Source organism: Culex pipiens, chromosome 2 (assembly GCF_016801865.2).
Source record: "Culex pipiens pallens isolate TS chromosome 2, TS_CPP_V2, whole genome shotgun sequence".
NCBI lineage: Eukaryota > Metazoa > Arthropoda > Insecta > Diptera > Culicidae > Culex > Culex pipiens.
Window position 1 is genome coordinate 213,654,105 of NC_068938.1, and position 19,542 is coordinate 213,673,646.

The 19,542-nt window shown below is 28.7% G+C and overlaps 1 protein-coding gene across 1 annotated transcript; it reads left to right on the forward strand.

Annotated features, from left to right (window-relative positions):
* The first annotated feature begins 4,426 nt into the window (after positions 1 to 4,426).
* On the forward strand, positions 4,427 to 17,477 carry LOC120416823 (regulator of microtubule dynamics protein 1-like). The gene is made up of 3 exons (XM_039578709.2): positions 4,427 to 4,813; positions 5,167 to 5,406; positions 16,767 to 17,477. Exons 1-3 carry the CDS (start codon positions 4,646 to 4,648, stop codon positions 17,361 to 17,363), a joined length of 1,005 nt encoding a protein of 334 aa, XP_039434643.1. The 5' UTR covers positions 4,427 to 4,645; the 3' UTR covers positions 17,364 to 17,477.
* Positions 17,478 to 19,542: the final 2,065 nt, after the last annotated feature.

Consider the following 19,542-nt stretch of genomic DNA (forward strand, 5'->3'; position numbering starts at 1 on the left):
ATTCCAGAGATGTGTTTCACAGCTAAATTTTACTAGTCAAAATTGTGTTTTTCAAAATGAGTCTAAGGCCGTTGCAAATATTTTTCAATATTTTTGTCGCCCACTTCAAAGTCGACCTGAATGATCAGGAGTCAAAAAATATTTTTTCGAGAAACTTCAAAATTTTAATGAACATTTAAAATTAATCATTAAAAATAAATTAGGAAATTCATAAAAATTAGTAAATTTCAAAAAATCTGAAAATTCAGAAAATGAAGAATATTTACAAAACTTAGAACATTTAAAAGAATGAAAAAATAAAAATAAAACATTTGAAAATACAAATTTTACAAATTTTACAAATTTTACAAATTTTACAAATTTTACAAATTTTACAAATTTTACAAATTTTACAAATTTTACAAATTTTACAAATTTTACAAATTTTACAAATTTTACATTATTATTATTTATTTAGAAAATTTAGAAAATTTAGGAATTTTTGAAAAAAAATTTGAAAAAACTTCTGAAATTTTAAAAATTTTACAAATTTTACAAATTTTACAAATTTTACAAATTTTACAAATTTTACAAATTTTACAAATTTTACAAATTTTACAAATTTTACAAATTTTACAAATTTTACAAATTTTACAAATTTTACAAATTTTACAAATTTTACAAATTTTACAAATTTTACAAATTTTACAAATTTTACAAATTTTACAAATTTTACAAATTTTACAAATTTAACAAATTTTACAAATTTAACAAATTTTACAAATTTTACAAATTTTACAAATTTTACAAATTTTACAAATTTTACAAATTTTACAAATTTTACAAATTTAACAAATTTTACAAATTTTACAAATTTTACAAATTTAACAAATTTTACAAATTTTACAAATTTTACAAATTTTACAAATTTTACGAATTTTACAAAATGTACAAAATGTACAAAATTTACAAAATTTACAAATTTTACAAAATTTACAAAATTTACAAAATGTACAAAATTTACAAAATGTACAAAATTTACAAAATTTACAAAATTTACAAAATTTACAAAATTTACAAAATTTACAAAATTTACAAAATTTACAAAATTTACAAAATTTACAAAATTTACAAAATTTACAAAATTTACAAAATTTACAAAATTTACAAAATTTACAAAATTTACAAAATTTACAAAATTTACAAAATTTACAAAATTTACAAAATTTACAAAATTTACAAAATTTACCAAATTTACAAAATTTACCAAATTTACAAAATTTACAAAATTTACAAAATTTACAAAATTTACAAAATTTACAAAATTTACAAAATTTACAAAATTTACAAAATTTACAAAATTTACAAAATTTACAAAATTTACAAAATTTACAAAATTTACAAAATTTACAAAATTTACAAAATTTACAAAATTTACAAAATTTACAAAATTTACAAAATTTACAAAATTTACAAAATTTTACAAAATTTACAAAATTTACAAAATTTACAAAATTTACAAAATTTACAAAATTTACAAAATTTACAAAATTTACAAAATTTACAAAATTTACAAAATTTACAAAATTTACAAAATTTACAAAATTTACAAAATTTACAAAATTTACAAAATTTACAAAATTTACAAAATTTACAAAATTTACAAAATTTACAAAATTTACAAAATTTACAAAATTTACAAAATTTACAAAATTTACAAAATTTACAAAATTTACAAAATTTACAAAATTTACAAAATTTACAAAATTTACAAAATTTACAAAATTTACAAAATTTACAAAATTTACAAAATTTACAAAATTTACAAAATTTACAAAATTTACAAAATTTACAAAATTTACAAAATTTACAAAATTTACAAAATTTACAAAATTTACAAAATTTACAAAATTTACAAAATTTACAAAATTTACAAAATTTACAAAATTTACAAAATTTACAAAATTTACAAAATTTACAAAATTTACAAAATTTACAAAATTTACAAAATTTACAAAATTTACAAAATTTACAAAATTTACAAAATTTACAAAATTTACAAAATTTACAAAATTTACAAAATTTACAAAATTTACAAAATTTACAAAATTTACAAAATTTACAAAATTTACAAAATTTACAAAATTTACAAAATTTACAAAATTTACAAAATTTACAAAATTTACAAAATTTACAAAATTTACAAAATTTACAAAATTTACAAAATTTACAAAATTTACAAAATTTACAAAATTTACAAAATTTACAAAATTTACAAAATTTACAAAATCTACAAAATTTACAAAATTTACAAAATTTACAAAATTTACAAAATTTACAAAATTTACAAAATTTACAAAATTTACAAAATTTACAAAATTTACAAAATTTACAAAATTTACAAAATTTCCAAAATTTCCAAAATTTACAAAATTTCCAAAATTTACAAAATTTACAAAATTTACAAAATTTACAAAATTTACAAAATTTACAAAATTTACAAAATTTACAAAATTTACAAAATTTACAAAATTTAGAAAATTTACAAAATTTACAAAATTTACAAAATTTACAAAATTTACAAAATTTACAAAATTTACAAAATTTACAAAATTTACAAAATTTACAAAATTTACAAAATTTACAAAATTTACAAAATTTACAAAATTACAAAATTTACAAAATTTACAAAATTTACAAAATTTACAAAATTTACAAAATTTACAAAATTACAAAATTTACAAAATTTACAAAATTTACAAAATTTACAAAATTTACAAAATTACAAAATTTACAAAATTTACAAAATTTACAAAATTTACAAAATTTACAAAATTTACAAAATTTACAAAATTTACAAAATTTACAAAATTTACAAAATTTACAAAATTTACAAAATTTACAAAATTTACAAAATTTACAAAATTTACAAAATTTACAAAATTTACAAAATTTACAAAATTTACAAAATTTACAAAATTTACAAAATTTACAAAATTTACAAAATTTACAAAATTTACAAAATTTACAAAATTTACAAAATTTACAAAATTTACAAAATTTACAAAATTTACAAAATTTACAAAATTTACAAAATTTACAAAATTTACAAAATTTACAAAATTTACAAAATTTACAAAATTTACAAAATTTACAAAATTTACAAAATTTACAAAATTTACAAAATTTACAAAATTTACAAAATTTACAAAATTTACAAAATTTACAAAATTTACAAAATTTACAAAATTTACAAAATTTACAAAATTTACAAAATTTACAAAATTTACAAAATTTACAAAATTTACAAAATTTACAAAATTTACAAAATTTACAAAATTTACAAAATTTACAAAATTTACAAAATTTACAAAATTTACAAAATTTACAAAATTTACAAAATTTACAAAATTTACAAAATTTACAAAATTTAGAAAATTTAGAAAATTTAGAAAATTTAGAAAATTTAGAAAATTTAGAAAATTTAGAAAATTTAGAAAATTTAGAAAATTTAGAAAATTTAGAAAATTTAGAAAATTTAGAAAATTTAGAAAATTTAGAAAATTTAGAAAATTTAGAAAATTTAGAAAATTTAGAAAATTTAGAAAATTTAGAAAATTTAGAAAATTTAGAAAATTTAGAAAATTTAGAAAATTTAGAAAATTTAGAAAATTTAGAAAATTTAGAAAATTTAGAAAATTTAGAAAATTTAGAAAATTTAGAAAATTTAGAAAATTTAGAAAATTTAGAAAATTTAGAAAATTTAGAAAATTTAGAAAATTTAGAAAATTTAGAAAATTTAGAAAATTTAGAAAATTTAAAAAATTTAGAAAATTTAGAAAATTTAGAAAATTTAGAAAATTTAGAAAATTTAGAAAATTTAGAAAATTTAGAAAATTTAAAAAATTTAGAAAATTTAGAAAATTTAGAAAATTTAGAAAATTTAGAAAATTTAGAAAATTTAGAAAATTTAGAAAATTTAGAAAATTTAGAAAATTTAGAAAATTTAGAAAATTTAGAAAATTTAGAAAATTTAGAAAATCTAAAAAAAATTTAGAAGTTTTTAGAAGTTTGTAAGTTTAATAAATTTTATAAGAATTTTTGCTTCTGTTTTTGGAATTGAAATGCATTTTAGATGTTTTAAATAGCAAATAATACAAATTAAAGTCAAGATTTCTCGAAAGTAGCCTTTCGACTGTAATTTTTCGATGGAAAGTCGTAATTTGTCGATGGCAGATCAAAATATCTTGAGTTAATAAATTCTAAGGGTTTTTCGTTTTATTTGTAATAAATTTTCGACTTCCACTCTATTTGCCTGTGATGTAAATTTACAGTTGTGTGCGTTGCATGCACGTTGCAAATTAGTAGTGGTGTGCGTAACCCACCTTCTCCCGCACGCACACCACCCACTTCCACCCAATATTTTGTTTATCATCGTGTAAAGTTCGTCGCGTTTTGTTTTCAAAGTCCACCTCTTCTTGTCTTGTTAGCGCTGCATTCCGTTCATGTGTCAGTGGCCAACTCTTGTTAAACGCAGTCACTAGCTAGTGGAAGTGTCGTTTATGTAAATAACAATATTATTGTCTTCCCTTCTGCGGCGGTGACACGATTCAGCCTACTACGATTTTATTCGTTTTTTTTTCGTTTTGCGTACACTTGTGTGAGGATGGTAATTCAGGCGTTGAACAAGCACGGCCGCCAGCTGCTGATTGCCAGTGTGTTGGCACTAAGACACTCATCGTTGCTGCTGAGCTGGAAGAATAAGTGCAGCACTAGTTTGGGATTCGCTAAGCTGCACAAGAACCGTCTTTTGCGACTGCTGCCCGGAAAAACGGTGAGTCACAGGCGGTAATTTTCCTTTCTTATCTTGTCAGTTTTGTTCAAAGGATTAATCTCTATAAATTCGATCCACTTCGATATCTTAAACTAGTAGATAGTGCAACAGCTGATGTGATAAGTCCAAAGTCCACTGCGACACAAGTTAAGTGAGTTTCGAAAGTCGATTTAGGATAACAGCTCAAAAGAGCGATAACAGTCTTAATCCTTGGTCAGTTATTATCAGTGAAGTGGCTTAGCTTATCATAGTTGGCTTAATCGCAAGTTTAAAATTACTCAACAAGTTTTGAGGTCAATCGTTCAATTTAAACTTGTTTTCTTTCCCTTCTCTCCGCCCTTCACCAATTTCAGCCAATTGAACCGACTGTACGAAGAGCGCGACTCCCCGTTGCAACAACAACAACAACATCGCTGATTGCATCGTTCTCGTTGTGGAAGAAGAAAGGAACCCCCGCGGCAGCGGACCCCAAAGCGGACAGCAAAATGGCCGAAGCGGCAGCGAAGAACCTGTCCGAGACGATCCAGCACTCGGACCAGTTGTTCGACGAGAATAACTTTCAGGAGGCGTACGATTTGCTGGTCAAGAGCGCGGTGAGTGGATGTTCGATAGACAAATCCAGCGAAAGCTCAACGCTGCTTTTTGATGGTGAGAGATTTGACAGCTCCCATACTAAATGTCTCGATTTTCATACTTTTTGTTAATTTTCTTTTAAAATAAAATACTTAACATATGAAAACTATATATTTTTGGTGCCCAAAATTCCTGCTGAATCGAATGGTGTACTTATTGTCGTGATCGGGGACTTTCTTTTATAATAAAAACACAAATATTTTGCAATTAACAAACAACACGTCTTATTCCACAGAAATTAACCACAAAACTGATTTGACAATCTTCATTCTCTCTTTCGCCTGCCGCGCGCATCTCGTTGTTTTCTCGCTCGTCGTTCTCTCTCGCAGCTCGCTAGCGCGCTCTCGCACTCAATCCACAATCAGCTAACAAGGCAATATTCATGAAGGTGCGCACTTTTTGTTGCGCTCTTAACTCTTATTTATGAATTATATCAATCTTATAATAAATACTCATTTAATAATTTATTACATATTCAATCCTGCAACCCATAATCCCTACATTCTCCCTCTTTTCTACTCTCAAGATGACGAATATCAATCATAATTCCTAACAGAAAAATTGCCTGAATGCTAAATCAATCAATATTTTTTTTTTAATTTCCTAAAAGATTTTCGTCGGGTTCCTCGACTTTGTTTTTATGCTGATCTAAATACGAAAGCGCAGTCTTCGAAATGTTTCATCTATGTTGTCCAAGAGACTGACATCCGATCGCAGGAGTTGTAGAAATGGAATGCGCTGATGAGGTTGAAAATTTAAAAACACCTGAAAATATAAGAAAAAAAAAACGAGGAGAAAAACAAAAACCACAAATATTTCTCAAATAAACGCAGGTTTATCAATCAAACGAGATAAGTGATTGTTTACCTGATTTTCTTTAAATTTTATGTAATTTAAAATTAAAAAGCAAATTTTACAAACATTGCTGAAACAACACGATTTAAAAATATAATAATTCAAATTCAAAAGCAATTTTTATTTTTTTAAACATTTCGAATGAAATGGAATCACATTATTTTTATTTATTATCATTTTGTGAATATGAAATATAAAACAATGTGTTCTAAATTCAAAAATCTAACATGTTGCTGACTTAAATAACAAATGAAGCATAATTCTGGCGTTTTTAAAGTTTTAAATTTATGTGTACCATAAAAAACAAAGAATAAACATTTCTAAAAGTATATACAATGTGGTAATTTATTTAACTTATTTAAAAAAAAATTTGAAACAAAAACTATGACAGGCACAGATATTGTTTTTACTCAAATTTACACTTTGAATTTATGTGCGCCCGCCACGCAGTTCAAACCGATCTATGGATTATGAGCCCAAGCCCAGTGCCACGTCCGATTGATCCACCAGACGGGACTTGAAGGTAAACATAAACTGATTTTAATATTAAATGCAGACGTGACGAAAAGTATATGTTTGTAATTAATACCCAAAAACACCCAAAATGGATCTACAAGCAAGCTTATTCCTTCCTCATTTTCAATATTTTTATGTGTACTTTTCTGTAATTTATTCGCAACCAAGCTGTACAGCTAAAACATACAACATTTGTTTTAAATAAAGGTTAGTATGGAGATCTGAAGGAAAGGGGTCAAGAAACAGCTTTACGAACAGCAGAACAAAGGAGAGGGAGCGTTTTCTTGAGGCTTTTCTTCACCCTATCTGGCTTGCTTTCGCTTCTACTGCTGCCCATTTGAATTTTTTCTTGACCGGTTCCTTCCGATGTGCAAACACCGCTTAACATTGTATCAAAAATTACCGCATTTTAACTAATTTTGAAACTGTTAATAATACATGGCAAAAATTACTAAAATGCAAAATCAGTAATATTTTCGAAGAATTTGTTTTCATCAGTACCGGTACACTTTTATAAAATAAAAAATAGTCCATATTTCAGTTTAAGATGATTTCTTGAAAAGCAATCTCAATAAATGAAGCAAATTGCAAAAATAATATAAATAATTCAATTAATGCTCAAAATGTGCTTTGCTGCACAAAATACATTTTTTTTTATAAAAAATAAAATCAAATGTTGTTTATTTTTGCTACAAAAGCTTTCTTTAAAAAAAATTACCGATTTAACGATTTTGTTCTGTAAATGCATGGTAGTATCAACATTTTTCAACTTTTATATTAAAAATTTTGAACTTTCTATTAATATTCACTTACGCGATCTTTTAACCAGACAAACGATAGTTTTTACCGAATAGTTTTTTTTTTTCTCTGTTGTGTCTACTTAATAATATTTTTGTTTATCTTGAAACAAAACATAGTACCGAAAATATTATTCTAATGAATAAAACAAAATCATGTGGTAAATTGTTGCAATAAAAATAAAACATATAAACTGAAATAAATGCCGTTCCGCTATATTCGATTTCTATTATATGTCAAATTAATTTTCTCTTCAAATTGTATTTATTTTAGCTCAAATTGTATGGATTCAAGCACTTTTGATATTACCGTAGATTAGATTATTCAATGTTACATTTAATCATGATCAAAACAATGTTTAAGGTCATATTATTTATATATACCTTCAAAATGTACTGTGCTTATCAGATAACAACAAAAAACATATTTTATTCAATTATTCTTGTAATGCATAGATGTATAGATTGCAATCTGACTACTTTCTCAAAGAGTTCCAGCTCAGGCGAAACATTTTTCAAACTACCACCGCAGAGGTCTGTCAGGCTCCAACACGGAGGAGACAATATCCTAACCATAATTTCCTTCAAAACGTATCTTGCTTATCTAAAAACAGCTGAAAGATTTTTTAATGTTTTATATTTAAATATTTTGTTTTATTTTTCTCGTAATGTAAAATGGGTTCCAAGCAACTTTGATATATTACTTGAGTAGATTGTTCACAGAAACTTATTTTTTTTAATCACGATCTTTACGATCCCTGTCAATAATTTCTTTTCTTATTTAAAATTTTAACTTTTTCTTTGCTGATAAACTCCTGTTATGTAATTTGAAAAAGTTTGGTTTCATAATTATGTACAATCGATTAAAAAACCCCAAAGTTTCTTTAATTTATTTCAAAATAATGTTTCTCTTAATTTAATTTTTGATATATTTACATTACTAAAATTCTGAAAGTTTTTTTTTTACTCAATAAAATGATACAGTGTTAAAATATAATTTCTATCGAAATTAATGAATGATTTTGAACTATTTTGATACAAATAACAGATATTGCATTGAAAAATAAAAATAAATATAATAAATATTTCCTAGTTTTTTTTTAAAAATAATGTTTTTTTTTCGTTGCTCAAATTGTCACTCATACTTCTCAACTCAAAATTAATATTTAAACATTTGTATTATTTTCTCTTGTGATGCAACGCTCTCACACTTTAAATTATATTTTAAGCATTTCTGATGATTAATCATACCTTTATTTATTATTTAAAAATGCATCAAATTAATTATTAAGTGAATTATTTTACCTTTTTTTAACTAATAATGTATTGTTCATGTTAACGATTACTTAAATTTTTACTTCCCTGTGAAATAATGTTGGGTTTCAAGCAACTTTTGTATCACAGCTGAGTAAATCGATTAAAGTAACAATTAACCATAACAACTATCAATATGGAATACTTAATCATTAACGTCTTTCAATTTAGAGGTTTATCTTTCAAGAGAGGACAACTCCAGTGTTAGTGACAACCGTTTTAGTCCTATTCGATGAATTTAAAATCATTTTTTTAGGTAGTTCACAGACATAACGCCAAAATACATATTGCTTTATTTGTGGATATCAAAAAGTGCTCACTTTCACATTTAAATTTGTTTATTCATTTTCTTAGGTCAATTTCTTTTGTGATGTTAAAGACGGTCCTTAATTGAATGAAAAGATTTGCTGAACAATATATTTTTAAAATCCATAAGGCTCCTTCTGCGAAGTTATTTTAAAAAAAATCATCACAAAAGTCTGTCGGGTTCCTTTATCGAGGAGATTGTTATCTGACTGCTTTCGCAAAGAACTCCAGCACAGATTATTCATTTTTTTTTAATCTGACTACCATCGCAGAGGTCTGTCAGGCTCCAACATAGAGGAGACTTTTTTCTGACTACCATCGCAGAGGTCTGTCAGGCTCCAACACAGAGGAGACTTTTTTCTGACTACCATCGCAGAGGTCTGTCAGGCTCCAACACAGAGGAGACTTTTTTTCTGACTACCATCGCAGAGGTCTGTCAGGCTCCAACACAGAGGAGACTTTTTTTCTGACTACCATCGCAGAGGTCTGTCAGGCTCCAACACAGAGGAGACTTCTTTCTGACTACCATCGCAGAGGTCTGTCAGGCTCCAACACAGAGGAGACTTTTTTCTGACTACCATCGCAGAGGTCTGTCAGGCTCCAACACAGAGGAGACTTTTTTTCTGACTACCATCGCAGAGGTTTGTCAGTCTCCAACACAGAAGAGACTTCAAAATTAACTATGACTAATCAATTATAACGGCAAAAAACGTTGCTCAAATCAAATTTCAAAGCAAAACATTGATTGTCAATTGGGTCCTAAAATGAAGCTTAGATTGCTGATATTATTGTTTACAGCGATAAAGCTTATTTTTCTGAGTACAATGACCCTTTGTACGAGCACAAAGAGTTTAAAATGGATTTTTAAATCAATTTTGAAAAATTAACCTCGCGGTCCTTCTTGACAGAAAAGCTCCTACTTGACAGCTCGTTCCAAGGGGACCATAGTTGATCCATCGAAAAAATGTTGTCTTGTCAAAAAAAAATTTTGCATTAAAATGAAAAAAAGTAATCAGAAATGGTTTTTAATCGTGTTTTTACCGTTGTACATAAAAATTTACATAGGGTTTTAGTACCCAATTTCTGCATAAATCTATAAAATTTTTATTAGAATTCTAAAACGATAGTTTTCAATTTCCACAGCATCAAGCAACAATCTAATATTGCATCAAATTCACAGTAAAAATTTATCGTCAATAATAACAACAATCAAATCTTCATTCAAATGAGAACTAAACATTTTTTCATTAACCATAAAATTAATAATCAAATTTTGCATCAACTTCAAAACAAAACATTGGTCATCAATTACCATATAAACAATCAAATATTGCGTCAAATTTAAAACTCAAAATTGCCCATCATAAAACAACAATCAAATATTGCATGAAATTTAATACCGAAAAAAATACCGTTCTATAATAACAAAACTCAAATTCAGAAAACAAATCTTGGCCTTCGATTGCCACAACAAAAAGCAAATCTATCATCATATTCAAAATAATAACTGGTTTTCGATTACCACAATATCAATCAAACCTCGTATCTTACTCGAAACAAAATATTGGTTTTCATTTATCGCAAAAATAAGCAAATTTGTCATCTTATCATAACAAAACATTGGGCTTTAATTCCCTCATCAACAATCAAATCTTTCAATCAAATTTAAACCTGTAAATTTTGTAATTTGTGATTTTATTGGACTTTGCATCAAGTCATTGCCACAACAAGCATATCTTTCATTAAATTTAAAACAAAACTAACAAGAAGCAAATATTTATCTTATTCAAAATTAACATTGGTCTTCAATTACCAAAATAACCAGCATCCAATCCAAAATAAAAAATAAAAATAATGATCATCAATAATAACAACAATCCATAACAATCAAATTTTGCATCAAATTCAAAACAAAACATTGGTCGTCAATTATAATAACAACAATAAAATTCAAACAACAAATTTGATTTCAATTACCAAAACAACAACTAAATTAAAAACAAATTATCTACCTTCAATCGCAAACTAATCCTCCATCAAATTCAACACGAAATATTGATTTTCAATTTCCACAATCTTGTCAAATCTTTTGTCAAATTATAAACAAAATATTGATTTTCGTCAATCACAAAAATAAGAAAAAAAAATTGGAGTCTAATTCGTAACAAAACATTGGAGTTCAATTTCCACACAACAATTATACATTGCATCAAATTAAAAACAAAACATTGGTCGTCAATCAAAACAACAACAATCAAATCTAAAGCAAAAATGTGATTGTACAAAAACAATCAAATTTCGAGCAAATTATTTGCCTTCAAATTCCACCATAAACTTAGAATAAAACATTGGTTTTCAATTATCACAACGAAAAGCCAAACTTACTACTTCAAAACAAAACATTCGTTCCCAATATCACAACAACAAGCAAATCATTCATTAAATTCAAGACCGTCAATTATCGCAGATAGTTTTATGCCTTTTATCAATTTCAAATAACAAGTTCAAGCAAAAATCTACCTGTTTCAAAACACAGGCAAAACAACAAAGCGAAACTTTGGACCTGCATCCTGGCAGGTAAACAAAACTGTTGGATTTCACAACACAACAATTCAAGCAAAACAAATGATCTTTCATGAATCAAAAGGTTCGACTTACCGGACTGTGCCATTGTCGTGATCGGGGACTTTCTTTTATAATAAAAACACAAATATTTTGCAATTAACAAACAACACGTCTTATTCCACAGAAATTAACCACAAAACTGATTTGACAATCTTCATTCTCTCTTTCGCCTGCCGCGCGCATCTCGTTGTTTTCTCGCTCGTCGTTCTCTCTCGCAGCTCGCTAGCGCGCTCTCGCACTCAATCCACAATCAGCTAACAAGGCAATATTCATGAAGGTGCGCACTTTTTGTTGCGCTCTTAACTCTTATTTATGAATTATATCAATCTTATAATAAATACTCATTTAATAATTTATTACATATTCAATCCTGCAACCCATAATCCCTACACTTATCTCGATTGCAAATTTTTCGAACAGTTTTTATTTTAATAATATTCTAGACACATTTTGTGCACCTAATCAATCAATACATTTATCATAAATAATCATTTTATTGCTTAAAAATTGAGTTTTCCAGAGCTCCCATATTCAAATACATGGAAGCTGTCATTTCTATCACCATTGGCCACCTAGCGGCCATTTCAAACTGAATTCGTCTATTTATCTGTGTTGTTATTATTCTAGAAGGCAGTAACTAATTTAATTTGAAGTTTATGCCCGTTGACTGGGAAATATTTCATGGCAGTTTATCATATTTTTTTTTGGTAATTTTTAAATTTGATTTATTTATTTTTGACGAATTATTATTGTTGCGGAATTTTTAAAAATCCTAATTTGATATAAAAAGATGCACTTTATACCCGGGCAGACGGGGTAATAACAAAATTCATGCCATTTCAATAACAAATACTGTAACAAATAACAGAAAGTGTTATGAAATCTTCTGGGAAAATCATTTTTGCATAAGGGTTTAATAACAGTTTATGTTATAATAATAAAATTTGTTATTGGTCTGATATTGGTTGAAAGCCAAAACAACTTTGGAATAACATTTTTTGTTATGGAAGAATACCTAAAACTGTTATTGGGATGATCGGATTAGTTGTTAAAATAACAATAATACACTCGAACCCCGATGGTTTGACATCAACTGTTGTCAAACGAACGGGGTCACTTTTTAGTTTGACACCCCTTTTACACGGAGTTCACACGCACTACCAAACGTTTGTTTTGATAGTGTGCGTGAGCGCCGTGTAAAAAGTGACAGTTCGTCACTTTTTAGTATGATTTTGACCCACCAACGGGGTACAAACTAAAAAAGTGTCAAATGAAAAAGTGACCAACCACCGGGGTTGAGTGTAACAAAGATTTGTTCGAAGAATAACCAAAAATGTTATTAGTCTGTTATTACAATAACAATCCAATAACAAAAGAATCGACGAATAACAAATCTTGTTATAAATAACATAAAATGTTATTGGCCTAGTATTTTCAAATATCAAAAATTGTTATTCCCAAGTTATTTCCGTCTGCTCGGGTATAAATTTTTGTTCAGAATTAATTAAGTTTTTGATTTTTAAAAAAATATCATGTCAGTATGAGTTTCACCATGAAGCTGATGTGCAAAGTAAAATTTTAAAATTGGTATTTTGGGATGCATGTGTGTAAATTTGTATGGAAAACCCTGATTCTTATTGAACTAAGAACATACCAAAAATACAAACAATAAAAAATGGAATGCCAGTTGAAAAAAAAATATTTTCTTCAAAATTCTAGAAAATATAAAAAAATAAAAAATGTGAAAGAGTGTTCGTTTGAACTATGAACACTTTTTTCATATTTTATAAATCTAAAAATATGTTATTTTGTTCATTTTCTGCCAAATTATTATTAAGGAATTTGTTTTGCTGAGGTTTTTTTCAAATAAAATATTTTAGCAGTTTATTTTGAAAGGTTATGCTGCCCTTATTTTTTTAAGAGATTAAAATCGATATAAAAATTTTAGTTTTTCATGGGAAGGTCGCAATCAATTTAAAATCGATTAAAATATAGTCAAAAGCTTATTTTTAAATTTTCAATCATTTACAAAAAATATTACTGGCGGAGGAAAGGTCATTACAAATTTAATTCATAGTTTAAAAGCGAGAGGGCCATAAACCACGTGAACACTTTTTCCAAATTTTGGAAAAGTACAAAAGAATATCCATTTTCTTTGGAAATAGTCAAATAGAAAACACTAATTAATATATGAAAAAGTGAATATCAAGCTAAATTATTTAGTTATAGTACTGTTACAAATTTGCAAAACAAATCCGATCTGTTGCTACAAAATTCAATAATTTTGAAATAGTTTAGAATTGTCTCACTTGACGAAAAATTGAAAAATCTACGTTTTAAAATGTCTTCAAAATCCCAGTTTTTAGTAAAAAATATTTTTTTTGTGAAATTTTTATCAATTTTAGAATGATTTTATTTTTTATTTTTTGCTAAAATTTTGTAATTTAATGAAAATCAATACTTTTTGTTCGGATTAAAACACAGTTTTTTAACTGAGGGTTTAATAATTGCAAATTTTTTAGCCTTTGTTTAAGATTCATTTGAGCAATTTTTGTTCAACGGAAAGTTTAATTTATTTTAGTGAACCAGTTTGACTTTTTCGGTAGTTTTTTAAACTATCCCCGAGTTTTTTTTTTATCTTTTTTTGTGATTTTATATTTATTTATTTTAGCTTGTAATATTTTTTTAAATTTTTCAAAGTAGGTATATTCTATAATCATCAATCACAATGACTGTTTTGTGTTTTTCATATTTTTTATTTGTTTTTTATTCACATAATTGAACTTGCGTCAAACATTAGCCTAGGATTTAAATGTAAAAAAATTTAAATGTGATTTAAAAATAGAAACCATAATTAGGTATTAGTACGGTTTGTGAACATTCACTAACTTCCGAATTATGAAGATTTAGCAATTCTGTCAAATCAATTCTTCAAAGTATTCTTCAGTAGAAATTGTTGTCTTTCCCTGAGCCAAAATAATTATAGAAGGAACAATTGAATTCCATTAGAGTTGAGAAAAAATACTGAGTAGAATAGAATGCTATTTAGAGTATCATAGTATCATCATAATAGTTTATCAGTTTCTCTTAGGAAACTGACTATATTCAGTAATATTGTTATTCGCTGTAATAACAATTTGACTTTTCTATTTTATTTGAAAGGTATAATTTTTAAAGAAATTAAAAGATTAAAGCTTGGTTTGTTTCAGATTAAATTAAATTTTGACCTATTATCACCTTCTAAGAATTTTTTAGATTTTTTCTAAGTCTTGTTTAGTTTACACGATTTTGGTTATTTGGGTGGATGGTTCTCGTAAAAGATAAAAAGATACCAATTTTTCTTTTGTTTCATGTTATGATTTTTTATATTTTTGCCTTCCTCACCTTACTGAGGAAAGGCTATAAAATCACTCGAAAACTGAACTTCTCAATTAGACCTCCTAGACCCACCTTCATGTATACCTATCGACTCAGAATAAAATCCGGAGCAAATGTCTGTGTATGTGGTGGGATGTTGATCAAAAAAATTGTCACTCGATTATCTTGACATTGGCTGAACCGATTTTGTCTGTTTTGGTGTCATTCGATCCGTCTTGGGGTCCCATAAGTCGCTATTAAAAATTATGCAGTTTAGCTAAGTCCTTCAAAAGTTATGCAAAAAAAAAACGATTTTAACAAAAGTCCGGAAGATTGTAAAAAGGGTGGTTTTTGTAAGAAAACCTGGCATATTACACATTTTAGAATGGAATTTAAAAGACCTTTCCAACGCGACCAATACATTGAAGATCTGACAACCCTATCAAAAGTTATTAGCACTTAAGTGTTATTTATGTACTTTTTGGAAGCCGGATCTCAGATATCATGATGAAAACGTTGTCCGGATCTATCATGCAACCTGTCGTTGAACAGGTAATCAAAAGACCTTTCCAACGCGACCAATACATTGAAGATCTGACAACCCTATCAAAAGTTATAAGCACTTAAGTGTTATTTATACACTTTTTGGAGGCCAGATCTCAGATATTTTGATGAAAACGTTGTCCAAATATATCATGCGACCTATCTTTGGATAGGTAATTAAATGACCTTTCCAACGAATGTGAGGAAGGCACCAACCACCTAAGGGTGGATTAAGTAACGTTTTTTAATGATTTCGTTACAGAGTATATTATTTTTAAAGTTACAGAGTATTTGAATATTAATTTAAAATATTTTTACTGGACCTCGGTACAGACCTTCAAAGTTTGGCATTTTTTCGAAAAATCGGTCCCGGCAAAAAAGATATGCGTCGCACCTCGCGACTCCCGAGACGCCATTTGATTTTGCTGGGACCGATTTTTCGAAAAAAGGCCAAACTTTGAAGGTCTGTACCGAGGTCCAGGATGCTCAAAACTTCAATGTTATATATACCAAAAGATGCGCAAGGATCTGGCCTACACGCCAGTAATGTTTTTGGTAAACGCATTGGTGGCCAAAATGCCTCAAAAATTGTCATTTTTGAAAAAATATTTTTTATGGGTTAAATCTTATTTAAAATTGATTGGCGGAGCGCCAGCTCCTGTTACGTCCATTCAAGGTCATATTTGGGATTTGGACTCCGTATGCCCACCGGAACAAACCCTTGAATGAACGCCAGAAAGTCATTTTTGTTACATCCTATTGTCCACGCTCCATACAAAAAAGTTTTTGTTCGTATGGACAATTGTTCACGAGGGGGGCGGTTGAGATGTCCAAAAAAGTGTCCACGTGGTTTGTGGATGGTCCCTTAGCATAATAAACATAAGAAAATGTTTAAAAGTTTTAAAGTTAGGTTAAACTCGTGCATTTATTTCTACTTTTTAAATTTTAATCAAACTACGGTTTATTAAGAAATTTCAATTCAACGACATTTCCTTCTTTTTTTCCAGGAACCCGAATCCTACGACATCAAGTGGCGCATGGCCCGCGTCATCTACAACCTGTCCAAGAGCGCCCCCAGCCCCAAGAAGGAAGAGCTGATCCGCGAGAGTTTCCAGTTCGCAACGGATGCGCTGGCACTGAACGACAAGGACTACGCCTCCCACAAGTGGTACTCGATCCTGCTGGACGCCAAGAGTGGACTGGACGGAATCAAGGAACGGATTACGCAGCTGGAGAACGTCAAGAAGCACATGCTGAAGGCGGTCGAGCTGAACCCGAACGACGCCACCAGCTGGTACATCTTGGGACAGTTTTACTACGGACTTGCGGATCTACCGTGGTACCAGCGGAAGATTGTTTCGACGATTTTCGCCGCGCCACCGTCCGGGTCGTACGAGGAAGCGCTGGATTGCTTCGAGAAGGCCGAGAAAACGAAGCCCAACTTTTACTCGATGAATCATCTGATGTTGGGCAAAACGTGCCAGGCGCTGAAGCAGAATGACAAGGCAAAAGAATATCTTGCGCTGGCCGCCAACGTGGTCGTGCTGAACGAGGACGACAAGCAAGCGAAGGAGGAGGCCGCCAAGCTGCTAAAGAAATTGTAGGGCGCTCTAATGTCGATTGATTTGTACTGATATTTTTCGATTGTTTTTTCACATTATGGTTTAAGAAGGCAAGATTTACAAATATATACAAGAGTTTTTGGTACGAAAAAATAACCCAGGTAATTTTACTACTCTTTACCACTAAAGATAAGCCTCGCAATTCCCAATTAGAGACCAATCCTATAATGAGCTTGCGCCTTTTCAAACCAGATATCGCCGGCATCACTTAAAAGGGTTCAACGGCATGATGGTGTCGCATTACAAACACACCGGCGCTCGCGTTCTTGAAATTGCCATACCCAATCGCTCGCGAGCGCCTGAAAAAAAACTTCCACGATTTCCAAATTAGTCACCCCCCACTAACTGTCCATCGCCAATTACGGTGTACCTACCTTACTCGCGGGACAGCGTGAAGCGATTTTGTCATCTGCCACGGTCGGTTGTAAAGTCAAAAGAGGCATTATTTTTTGTTTGACCGGTGCATGCAAAACGTTTAACGGTTGGGGTGGCGTTGCGTTGAAGCTCAGGTATATCGACGTGGAGATCGGTCGGTGAAAATGTTTTCATTTCCGCTAAGCGAATTCGTCTATGAAAGTACTCATATAAATTTCAGGTTTACCTGTAAAGAATATTTGTTGAACCAGGGGTTGATGGATGTAAAATTTTACTTTAGAAAATTTTATTAAATGGTCGAATCTTGGCAAAAATTTGGTTCAGATTCGAAAAAATATTTTTTTTAAATTATTTATAAAACTGTTTTTGTCTTCTTTATTTTGTTGTTGTTAATTGTTGCTCTAATTTCAGATCTTCACATAAGGCTTTCTAGCCGAAAATTTCCTAACACATTTACACCTCTGAGTCACAGATCACATTTTTCAAAAAATCATGCCTCCTGAACTGCTGAACAATTTTTAGCATGCCACGTTGCAAAAGAAAGGTGGTCAGTTGAGCATTTAATGAAAAATACTAAAAAAACATAGCTGAATACAGTTATATACCAAATGAAAACTTTTGTTGTTTATTTTATGGTCTCAGGAACAAAGAGCTTACAGCTGGGTCATTCCATCTGAAGCGGAACAGCATTTGAAAATTACCATCTCCGATTCTGCTCAAATTTGGCAGAGCTGTTGAGACTATCAAAATATGCAAAAATCCCGAATTTCATCCAAATCGGACCACCCCCTCCATTTTTGTACCCTCCCAAAAAATCGACATTTTGGCGATTTTTGAGCGAAACCCCTATCTTCAAACGACGATAACTCAGGAACCGCAAATCTTAGAAGGTCGGTCTTAGACTTAATTTTGAAGGAAATTGGACGCAGAATCCATTTCCGTGATCAAAATTTAGATTAAAATATTTTTTCTACCTGTATTGCGCAATTGAAAACTTTAAATGGCCGTATCTCAAAACAGCCCTATTTATTTTTTAAATTTGACCTCACCATCGTATTCCCCGTCCAATTTTACATAAGAATCACTTATCGGCAGAAAGGAATATGGTTCGTTCCAGAGATCGAATTTTAAAGTTTTAAGTATTTGAGATTACCTAAATTAGCTACACTCGCCGCATATGCTAGAAGCACTCAGTCGTGCTGATCAATAATTACTACCTGGTGTTCTGTAAGATGAATTATTTTTATAATTTTATACGATTTTGAGATAATCAATACCTTGAACAATCTATTTTTTTAAGGAATATTTATTGGGTAATTTTGAATGCGCTGTTTTTCCTGATTTCAGTGTCATTGGTATTTGGTAAAATTTGAACTTTTAATATTAATGTGCAAATGCTACAACGTTTTTTCAACAAAATTAAAAAAAACTAACATTTTTCTATTGTTTTCATATTTTTTCTAATTCCTCATTTCTTCCCACTTTATCAAATTATTTCTTTTATTTGAAGCAAGAACAAATGTAGAGCTGGATGTAGAAGATGAAATAATTCTCATGGGTTTTAGAGCTTTTGCCATGTGCGGTAGCAAAATAGTGCCATTCAGCAATAAACCCCAAAATCTGCCTTACGTCTTGAAAGATTGATCATATTAAACCGATTTTTATATTGTGAGCCAGTTTCATCTGAATAATTGATGATTATTTTTTCAATTCTGGTACATTTAATTTCAAAAACGAAACCATTTACTTCTGATACATGTGATCAGCAGCTGTATCGTCTTCCAAG

Bases quoted from the DNA above. Each gene is read 5' to 3' on its own strand.
- LOC120416823 (XM_039578709.2), top strand. From the start codon at position 4,646: ATGGTAATTCAGGCGTTGAACAAGCACGGCCGCCAGCTGCTGATTGCC. The intron at 4,814-5,166 runs GTGAGTCACAGG...CACCAATTTCAG, and splicing joins GACTGCTGCCCGGAAAAACG to CCAATTGAACCGACTGTACG. The intron at 5,407-16,766 runs GTGAGTGGATGT...CTTTTTTTCCAG, and splicing joins ATTTGCTGGTCAAGAGCGCG to GAACCCGAATCCTACGACAT.